The 10,724-nt window shown below is 50.6% G+C and overlaps 1 protein-coding gene across 1 annotated transcript in view; it reads right to left on the minus strand.

The window, feature by feature from the left end:
- Fam20a (FAM20A golgi associated secretory pathway pseudokinase) overlaps positions 1 to 10,231 on the minus strand; it is a 40,449-nt gene extending 30,218 nt beyond the window's left edge. The window contains exon 1 of the mRNA XM_069993158.1: positions 9,274 to 10,231. Coding sequence (XP_069849259.1) covers positions 9,274 to 9,695 — 422 coding nt within the window. The 5' untranslated portion in view covers positions 9,696 to 10,231. The remainder of the gene's footprint in view (positions 1 to 9,273) is intronic.
- Positions 10,232 to 10,724: the final 493 nt, after the last annotated feature.

A 10,724-nucleotide genomic window follows, 5' to 3' on the forward strand; every position in this document is an offset into this window, starting at 1 on the left:
AAAAAGCTAAGAGATAGCACCCAGGCCCGGAACTCAAGCCCCAGTACCAGCATAGGTGCACAAATTATCACCCAGGTTTTGACAATGCTGAAGGCAGATTTGTTCTCTGAGAGCTGTGTTTGGCCTTCCGGGGTAACCAGCTCTGCTCTTCTGGTTGGATGTCTTGTCATTTTCAGTCCATCAGCTTCTGCCAAGTTTTTAAATCCCATCTTTTGGACTGGGAAGGTAGATCAGTGGACAGAATACTTGTGTAGTATGAGTTGGAGCCCTGGGTTCGATATCTACCACTGTCAAAAAACAATATCCAAGGCCACTGCTAATTTTTTTTTTTAAATATCCACTTTTCAGTGACAAGTCTCTGTGCATATAACGAGTTTCTCCCTGGCTTTCCCTATTTTACTGAATTTTATTGCAGGCACTTGGCTCCTTAGCAACTGTAGTCCTTTACTACGCTGCTTCCTGTGGCTTCCCAAATTTATTATCTAATTTATTAACAGTGAATCCAATAAAAGAGGCCCTTTTCTGGGACTTCACTTTGCTTCTCGCTCAAGCCAAATTCTCCTGGCTGCTCCTAGGGCTTGGCCTCCTAAGTCAGACTCCAGGGATGGAAAATTCTGGATGCTGGCATCTCTGAAGCACTCAGACTTAGTTGGGTCTTCACCACAGGCCATTCTGCCAAGTGACAGGGCACAGGAAGAGCTGAGCCTTCCCTCCCCCCCCCCCCCCCCCACCGTACTGTGGTTTTCATTAGGTACGTAGATGAGGGCCCGCCTATAATAACAGGTAGTAATTTATGCCTGGTAACTTCTGCTCTGCTCAAACCGCAGCTGTTCCCAGTGGTATCCCCACTGGGCTTTCAGCTCTACACATGCCTACTTCAGCAGAATCTGCGGTTCCCATCAGCCTCCAGCTTAATGAATAATCAAGAGCAAAGTACAGGTCGGCACCTGCCAAGAGGCAGGGCAGGCATTGCTCTGGCTCAGCCAAGGACTTTTGTGTTTCCTATTTTTTCTTTCTTTTTATTTGGTCAGTCATGGGGCTTGAACTCTGGGCTTGGGCGCTGTCCTTGAACTCTTCAGCTGCGCTCTACCGCTTGAACCACTGTGCCACTTCTGGTTTTTCTAGTGGTTTATTGGAGATAAGAGTCTCCTGCCTGGGCTGGCTTTGAACCTCGATCCTCAGATCTCAGCCTCCTAGGTAGCTAGGATTACAGGTGTGAACCACCAGTGCCCGGCTCCATTTTTTCTTTAACGTAAGACTCCTTGGTTGCTCCTCTGTTGAAAGGTAGGGAGCAGAAGAAATTCTCTCGTCTTGGCAAAGGACATGTTCTCGGCTTCATGCCCTCGTGTCTGAACCTGATTTTATTTAGGCTGCTGCAACTGGTAGACATCCCAGATAACCCAAGGCCAAATTTCAGATTGCCTTCACAGGGACAGTTTTGCTTTAGATGTTGTTTCCTCCCTACCCCCATTTGATGGTAGTAGGGTTTGAGCTCTGGGCTTCATACATGCTAAGCAGGTGCTCTGCCACTTGAGCCATATCCCCAGCCCTTATTGCTTTTGCTATTCTTAAAACAGGCTCTTATGGGGTTTTTGTTGTTGTTGCTCCAATCTGCTAGGATCATGATCCTCCTATTTAAAACAATTTCCAGAATATTGGTCCAGATTGGGGGGGGAGGGGGCGGGTCTCAAAGTTTTGCTCAGGCTGCTCTTGAACCCTCATCATTGAGAACTCTGCTTTGTCAGCGCCTGGGATGACAGGCGTGAGTCAGGGGTCATTCCTGCCAGCGCCCCGTCCTCATTGCTCTATATGCTTATACGGAGGAGTAATCAAGTTACAGGTGGGGCTGTTTCATAGTTGGCATTGCACTTGCTCAAGGCCTTTTTCCTAGGAGATAATGGGCCGCTAAGAGTCCCCAAATCCTGATATCACCTGTTGCCAATTATGGTTCCACAGATATTTTCTCTGAGTCTACCTCATGGCAAACCATAAAACAGATGTATGAGGGTGACCATGTATAAGCTGGGGGCTTTTCATGCCAAGAACTAAGGGCTATTTATGCTCACTCAAAGCTCCATGAAACTAGAGCTGGGCCCAATCATTAAAAACCAAACCAAACAAACCCCACCAACATGGCACAGATAGAGGGGATGTAGAAAGCAAGCAGGGAGCAGAGTGGGTGGCAGATGTCAGAGAAGACTTTCCAGAAGACAGGCTGGGACACATCCACACATCAAAGGACACAGGGTGGTGGAGCTGGTGGTTAAGAACACGGGAGTGTGGAGCCAGACCCTCTGGGTGCAAAGCCAACTGTGGTTCACTAGCTGGCTGTCTTGGCGACCTCATCCTGTTTCTTCTGTGCAGCAGAGTAAGCAGTGTACTGTATTCACTTTCTATTGCTGTGTAACAAATGACCACAGACTTCATGCCTCAAAACCCAACACTCATTTATAGGCCCCCAGCTTTGCAGATCAGAAGCCCAGCTCTGAGTTACTGTGCTCTGGGCACAGCATCTCAGAAGGCTGCAGTTAAAGTCCTGGCTGAGCTGAAATGTTTTCTGGAGGCTTTGGGGAAAAACAATCTGCTTTCCAGCTCATTCTTGTTGGCAGCAGAGTTCATTTCCTTGTGCTTGCAGGACCTTATTCCCCATTTCCTTGCTGACTGTTAGCAGTAGGTCACTCATATCCCTTGTCACATGATTCCCTCCTTCTTGAAGACAATAATGGCTCATCAAATCCTTGTATTTTTTTTCTGTTGCTATATATTTTTTTCTTTTTGTGTTGTTAGAGTTCATCCAGGGCCTTGTGCATGCTAGGAAAAAGTTCTACCATTGGCCTACATCCCTGGCACTTGGGGTTTTGAGACAAGGTAGCTCAAGCTGGGTATGTAGCCCAATCTGATCTACAGCTTTGCAATCTTCCTGTTTCAGCCTCACAGATACTGGGATTATGGATGTGTACTGCCAGGCCACGCATGAAATCTTTATCTTACATTGAATTTCTGATTTCATCTTCTATCAACTCAAAGGGATTTCTTTTTGCTTTAAAGGTACATGTGATTAGGTCAGACCCACCAGGCAATTTCCCTGTCCCAGGGGTAACTCCACTGTGATTTAAATCATGCCTATAAAATCCCTTCATAACAAGACTCATCGTGGCACTGAAGTAAATTACAAGGAGAGAGAGAGAGAGAGAGAGAGAGAGAGAGAGAGAGAGAGAGAGAGAGAGAGAGAGAGAGAGAGAGAGAGGAGAGAGAGAGAGAGAGAGAACACATTATAGAAATCTGGAGAGGCCATCTTGGGATTCTGCCTCTCTCATGCTCCCGTACCTGAGGGGCCGTGAGACCTAACCACACGTGTACATGGTGTACCTGGCACACAGCAAGCAGGGTTTCAGGCAGGGAAAGTTAGCCAATTGGGTTCCTCGGATCAATAACTTGGGTTGGGGTGAAAGGAGGTTTTCAGAGGCTGAAACAATAGGGTCAGCTCCCCGTGCTTCCTGGATGGTTTTGGAAACAGGACGTGGCATCCTTCTTGGATGAACAGGGTTACTCCTTTATGACTTTGATCTTGGCTGTGGCAAGCGCAGTGAGGACCTGGCCTTGCAAGAGGAGGAGGAGGAGGAGGAGGAAGTGGAGGAGGAGGAGGAAGAGGAGGAGGAGGAGGAGGAGGAGGAGGAAGAGGAGGAGGAGGAGGAGGAGGAGGAAGAGGAGGAAGAGGAGGAGGAAAAGGAGGAGGAAGAGGAGGATGAAGAGGAGGAGGAGGAAGAGGAGGAAAAGGAGGAGGAGGAGGAGGAGGAGGAGAAGGAGGCAGTGGCAGCAGCGGCCGGCGGTGGCTGGAAGTGGCTTTTGGGACTAGTCCACTCAGGAGCCATCTGCTTCAGAGCTATTTGATTCTGAGAAACAGTACAGAGCTTTCCTCTAGTTCCAAGCCCAAGGCTTCAGAATCCACTAAAACAATCGCTTTGCCCAAACCAGCCATGCCAGGCCCTCATCAGGAGGGAAGGGGATGGATTTCCACTCCCTCCCCCTACTAACCACACAAAGGCCACGGCATAGGAACGTTTTTGAATCATAGAAGGGCATTTCCTCTTTTAGCCTGGCAGCACTGGCAGGAGAATAAGTGCCAGGGAAGGACCTGTTGACTCTGGGAGGAAGGTTCATGCTCCCTTCCCCGCTCCCAAAGAGTAAGAGCCCCAACTTCTGTCCAAGGAGATTGTATTCTTCATCTCAGGATGCCACAGAATGGGATGAGGAGAGCTTATCTTAAAAAAAAAACCCTCAGCAAGATGATTCTTATTTCCAGCTAAAGACTTTCTCATTTCTTCTTTGCTTTTTTATTCCCTCTCCCTCGCTCTAACTGCCTTGATTTCTTGGATCTTCTCAAAGCTACCCCTAGATCAATGTCAGCCAATTTCCTTCCCTTGAACAACTGTCATTTTTGAAAGGCTTCCCAGTCTCTGTGCTGTGATTTTTATTTTATTTTTTTCAAAGAGAGACTCAGGGCCAGGCAGTTCTTTTCTGTGACAGCAAGAAAGGAGGAGAAGAGAAGGCAGGAGATTCTGTGTGATGGGACACACACACACACACACACACACACACACACACACACACACACACACACACACACACACACACACGCAATCTCTGAGAAATACTGAATGTGAAATTGCAGGCTGATACAACTTCCTGATATCTCAGAGACAGATGTCAAGAGAGAAAAACAGAGAGTGCAGATTCCATCTTTTCCTTCCTCAGAGCTGGAGTTGCTACATGACCTTAATTGACCTTGAGTATGAGGACCAGCGAGTCACAGAAAAACTGACCAAGATATGTGGGCAAAAGTCCCAGCCAGGCTCTCCAGTTTTGATTTGTCCAAGGACAGATGTTTTCTGGCTCAGACAGCTGTGGGGGTTAGGGAGAAGCTGCGAGTTGAGTTGCTAACAATGCTAGGATAACAACCTGTACTGTTACCTGTGCTCCTGGTAAGCTCAGCCACCATCCTTGCTGATTAAGGACCAGAACTAAGAGCAGCTCAGCAAATCCTGTTCCCACCTTCCCCTTTTTTTTAATGGTACTGGGGCTTGCTAGGCAAATGCTTTGCTACTGAGCCACACCTCCAGACCTGCTTTTTGCTGGTTATTTCTGAAATAGAGTCTCATGGTCTGCCCTGGCACAATAATGGACAGTAATCCACCTATTTTAGTCTTCTTATTTTGGCCAGGAAGACAAGCATGGCACAGTGTCTTCAACTTCCCTTTATTGAGATGGAGTCTCATGGACTTTTCTGCCTAGGCTAGCTTAGAATTATGATCCTCCCAATCTCCTGTCTGCAGAATAGCAAATGTGTGCAACCGTACCTGGCTCTAGGTTCAGAAGGAGTCTCGTGAACTTTTCTACCCAGGCTGGCCTTGAACTGGGATCCTTCCATTCTCTTCCTCCCACGTAAGTCAGATCACAGGCATGAGCCACCATCACCTGGCTCTGGGCTGTTACTTTATATCCTAGAATAGAGAGGGTGACAGCTCCCTGCTCCCTGTCCCTCCTCTACCTGTTCTATATTCCAGACAGGTGCCCGAGATGTCATCAAACCTGATGGAGCCTGACGTGGGCTTGCTCGCTGTGATCAGCGGCTGCTGGCCTGACAGGAGCACTTTCCCTGATTACATTTTAAACTTGAACTGTGCCACACATGAGTTACATTTCCAGGAGGTCAAGGGGAGGGCAAGAAGACCAGCCAGTTCTAAGGAGGTTAGCTGAAAGTTTCAGGGTCAGAGATTACGTGGATGGTTCACGCTCCCCACAGCCAGTCTTCTGCCTTTCAGCTAACTAAATATTGACATGCAATTAACAAATATTGATTGAGAACCCAAACATTCCAAACACCAGGCCAGCGCCATCTCCCACTGGGTGAAATCAGAACAGAAGGTTCCAGAGCCTCATGGACAAGCCATTTCCTAGCTCCTGTTGGTAAAAGAGCTGGAGTTGTTCTTTCTGACTTAATACCATATCTTCTTAGCGTGAGGGCTTAAAAAAAAAGTAAGAAGACCACTCAGACTAATAATGGTCTCTTCTGGGCAAGTGCTGAAGAATGCTGATGGGGCTGATTTTTATTATTTGCACCTCTCCTGGAAAGCAGGCCGTTCAGAGGATCTACTTTATGTGGATGGTAGTTAATGTTAGGTAATTACTGGCGTGGGAACATGCTATATGTTTATAAATCACTACATCAGGGTGGTGAGGACAAGATGGACTTGTCTGTTCAGGAAGAAAAAAAACAAACAATTGTCCAGGGGATTCACTGTTTCTTTGTTTGTGATATGCTTCTTCCTCTTCTTCTTCCTCTTCCTCATTCTCCTCCTCCTCCCCCTCCTCCTATTCCTCCTCCTCCTCCTCCTCCTCCTCCTCCTCTTCTAGCCGGGGTGGAGTTTGAACCCAGAACCCAGCATTTGCTAGTTGTGCACTTTACTACTTGAGCCACACCTCCAGCCTTCCTTTTCTGTTCTACCACTTGAGCCATAGCTCTGCTTCTGGATTTTTGGTGCATAATTGGAGATGAGAATTTCATGGACTTTCCCGCTCAAGCTGGCTTTGAACCATGATTCTCAGATCTCAGCCTCCTGAGTATTTAGGATTATAGGTGTAAGCCATAGGCTCCTGGTTTAGGTTTTGTTTTTAATAAATGGAGTTAAGTCCCAACACCTCTGCTTATTAACATCCCCCAAAGATTTTACAACACAGTGTGGGTAGAGGGAGGGTGCCATCTCCCTCTGAGCTTCAAGGTCAACGATTTTTTTTTTTTTGGTCGGTGGTGGAGCCTGAACTCTAGGTCTGGACGCTGTCCCTCAACTCTTCAGTTCAAGGCTAGCACTCTACCACTTGAGTGAGCACCACTTCCGGCCTTTTCTACTTATGTGGTGCTAAGGAATCGAACCCAGGACCTCATACATGCAAGGCAAGCACTTTACCACTGAGCCACCTTCCCAGCCTAAGGTCAACGATTTTTACAGGCAGGTGACCCATGGCTGTCATCTACCAATTTTGTTGGGGGGGGGGAACCTGTCATGTTCAATATCCACACAAAACTATCCTGTGACCTTTGAATATAACAAGGTTACCAGCACCCTTCCATCCTCTGTTAAATTATCAACATCATTTCTTGTCAGCTAAAACCATCCCCCCCCAGTTAAAAAACTAGCTTAAAATTGATTGCAAGGGGATGGAGGTGTGGCTCAAGCAGTAGAGAAAAATGAATGTCAGACAGCTGGAACATGTGTTGGGGAAGTGAAATCAAGAAGCAGAGGAAAGTTGGGCACTGGTGGCTCATGCCTATAATCCTAGCTACTCAGGAGGCTGAGATCGGAGGATCACAGTTCAAAGCCAGGCCAGGCAGGAAAGTCTGTGAGAATCTTATCTCCAATTAACCACCAGAAAACCGGAAGTGGTGCTGTGGGTAAAGTGGTAGAGCAGTAGCCTTGAACTGAAGAGCTGAGGGACAGCGCCCAGGCCCAGAGTTCAAGCCCTACAACCAACAACAACAAAAAAAAAAAAAAATGAGGGAGAACAATGGAAGGGCTGACACTGATCATGATACATTTTACTCATGAGCTGATCTGTTCAATTGCAACCTCTTGGTACTATTACTTAAAGGTAATAATAATTAATAATAATAAAGCCAAGTGTAAAACTCTGAATTCAAACCCCAGTACTGCCAAAATACCATTAAAAAACATTGATTGCACAGCGTGGTTGAGAAAGGTTTTCTTTGCTTTTCTGCCAAAATAGTTTCCTGGACTTTGCTCCAGGACCCAAAGGAAGGGGGGGGAGGCGGGAAATTCAAGGCCACAGATATGTGACTAAATAAATGTAGATTTATATTTGCCCCCAAATCCAAAAGCAAATAATTTTGCCCAAATCCTGTTCTTAAATCTGCATTTGATGTGTAGATAAGTTTGGAAAGGGCAAAAATTCCCTGGTTCCCTGATCCAGATTCCCACATGATGAAGTAAAGTAATGCTGTGACCCTCTGAGAAGCCATCTCAAACTGCCTTTTTATGGCTTGTAATTAGCCATGGAAATGAGAGCCACTTTGGTTCTGATATGAAACCACAAAGCAATAGGGTTACCATTGAAATTCACCAAGGTGATTTCAGCCAATAATGATCAACCTCTCCCTCCTCCCCTTAAAATTATTTTTCTAAAGTTTATTATTATTATTTTTTGGTCCCTATAGTTTTAGCAATATGAAATGATGAGCAAACAGTTACACTGGGCTTGCTCTGAGTTTCAGCGGAGATGTACAGTCTACTCAACTTCCACAGGGACTATGAAACCCTCTGATGACATCTCATTTTGAAATCGCTTGTATTAAGAAAAGAGATGGGTGTGGTATGAAAAGTGAACTCTCAATTCCAATTTGGAGAAGTTCTCTCTACTTCAAAACAGAGTCCTTAGCTCAGGAGAAGGCTTCCTGCAATTAGCCGGGGGCCTCGGTAATAACCACAATGCCTTCTCAACCCCCCCCTCCCCCCATCCCCTAGTCTCTTTAAAAAAAAAAAAATCCTCTTCGATTTATCCTAAATACATTTGATATCCCCCCTGTAAAATTTGCTTTCGCTTTTAAACATTCCCAGGCATTTTTTTCTTTCTTTCTTTTTTTCTCTCTCAGCCCTCAGACTGAAGTCAGCCCAAATCATTGTGATCATAACATTAAAAACCCGCCTTCTCTTCAGAGTCCTTGCCACTGTTTAATTGGGGTGGGGCTGTGTTATGAACTGACCTCTGATTCCTGCTCCACGCTGACCCCTGTAGTCCCTGACTGCATACTTTCTGGGAGGTCACCCAGGGCTGCCTATACAGCAGGGCCAGCGGGGCTGTTGTTGTATTTGAACCAGCCCTGGACTCGGGTGGCTCTGTCTGGAAACCTCCTGGTGACCACACACACCCAAGAAAGGCTCAGCACCAGAGACCCAGGGGGTGGGGGCGGGGGGGCACCCCACCTGGGGCACATCAGGAGAGTGGGCTGACAGCATTGCTTTGGCTGGGAAGTCCCAGAAAGTTTCTCTTGCAGGGAGCTCAACTGCAGGGAGCCCACAACTGGGCTCAGGGGCTGGGTTGGGGAGACCCAGGGCACCAAGCCCAGAGCCGGGGCGCGCGGGACCTCAGCCTGGGTGCAGCCACTCTGGGCCAGGATCTGGGGAAGCGTGGTGGTGGTGGTAGTGGTGGTGGTGGTGTGTGTGTAGGTGTCCTCGCGCGTGGGGGGGCCCGGGTCCTCACCTGTTCCAGCGGATCACCTTCCTTCGGTAATAGCGCAGCGCCTCGGGGCCGGGCAGCAGCACGTCTTCGGGTCCCAGCAGGGGCGGCGGCTCCTCGGGGACCCCGTAGAGCGGGTGGGCGAACAGGGCCTGCAGCTTGGAGCGGCCGGCCGCCCCCTCGGCCCGCTCGGCCCGCGGCCGCCGCCCCGCCTCGGCCCGCCACCTGGCTTGGGAAAAGTTGTGCGCCGCGGTGGTGGTGGAGCCCGGGTCCGAGGAGGCGGCGGCGGCAGCGGGGGCGCGGACGGAGCACGGGCAGCGCGGAGGGCGCCCCGGGGAGCGCAGCTGGCGCTGCACTTGCGGCCAGAGGTGGAAGTAGAAATCGGCGGAGAAGAGCGCGCCCAGCAGCAGCAGGGTCAGCAGGCGGTCCCGGCGCAGCCCGGGCATGGCCCAGCCGGGGCGCGGGGCGCTGGGGCGCGCGGGCCAACGTCTCTCTCTGGGACTGGGGAGGGGGGTGGGAGGGTGGGCGACCCCGGAGAGGGCGGGATGGGGGGGGGCGCAGGCAGAAGAGGCTCCTGGCGTCCCGTGGGCCGGCCGGCCGGGGTGGCCGGGGCCGGAGGCGGAGGAGGGCTCGCCGTGGGGCGCAGCCCCTCCTCGAGGGGTGTCGCTCCTGAACTTGGGGCCCGGGTGCAAACGCGGGCGGTGTTGGCAGTGGTTCTTTTCCTTGTCCAGTGGATCGCCTGGGTCTTGCGCCGTCTCTGCCCTGTGCCCTCCCTCTCCGAGTGGGGTGGGGTGGAAGAGGGGTGGGTCCCCGGGCAGGTGGAGATCTCTGGGGGCGCGGGGCCCCGATGGAGGCCGGCGGCTGCAGAGTCCCCGCGCGCCTCTCCGGAGGATGCTGCGGCGACTGCTCCCGTGGCTCGGTCTGCGGGCGGGCGGCGGGGAGATGCCTGTAGTCCCGGATGGCGCGGGGAGTGGGGGCGCTGGCGGAGCCGGGGCGCGCGCGCCCGGGACTCCAAACTAGAGGCCGAGGTACCACGGGAGGGGAGGGGGTGGGGAGCCTGGCCCGGCGCCCGCCCGCACCTCCGGCGCAGCTCCCCACGGCTCTGCCGGTCCACCTGGTCGTCCAGCCACTCCTGCCGCCCTCCTCCCGCCCCCCGCCCCCCCACACCCTCCGCCCTCCGCGGGGCTCAGGCTGCGCACATTTGGGAGGCTCCGAGGGAGGGGAAGGGGTGGGGGGCGGGGGGCGGGAGGCTGAAGCCTTTTATTCCCATTTTTAATTTTTAGAAGACATCACAACCCCTTAAAAGCCTCACCCCACCCCCTGTAAGCTTGTGCCAGATGCGTGCGTGTGTGTGTGTGTGTGTGTGTGTGTGTGTGTGTGTGTAGGGGAAGTTATTTGGTATTTCTCTCTCTGTCTCTTCTGTCTCTCTGTGTCTGTCTCTGCCTCTGTGTCTGTCTCTGTCTCTCTGTCTCTGT

This window comes from Dipodomys merriami, unplaced genomic scaffold, assembly GCF_024711535.1.
Source record: "Dipodomys merriami isolate MVZ:Mamm:240054 unplaced genomic scaffold, mDipMer1.0.p SCAF_42, whole genome shotgun sequence".
Lineage (NCBI taxonomy): Eukaryota > Metazoa > Chordata > Mammalia > Rodentia > Heteromyidae > Dipodomys > Dipodomys merriami.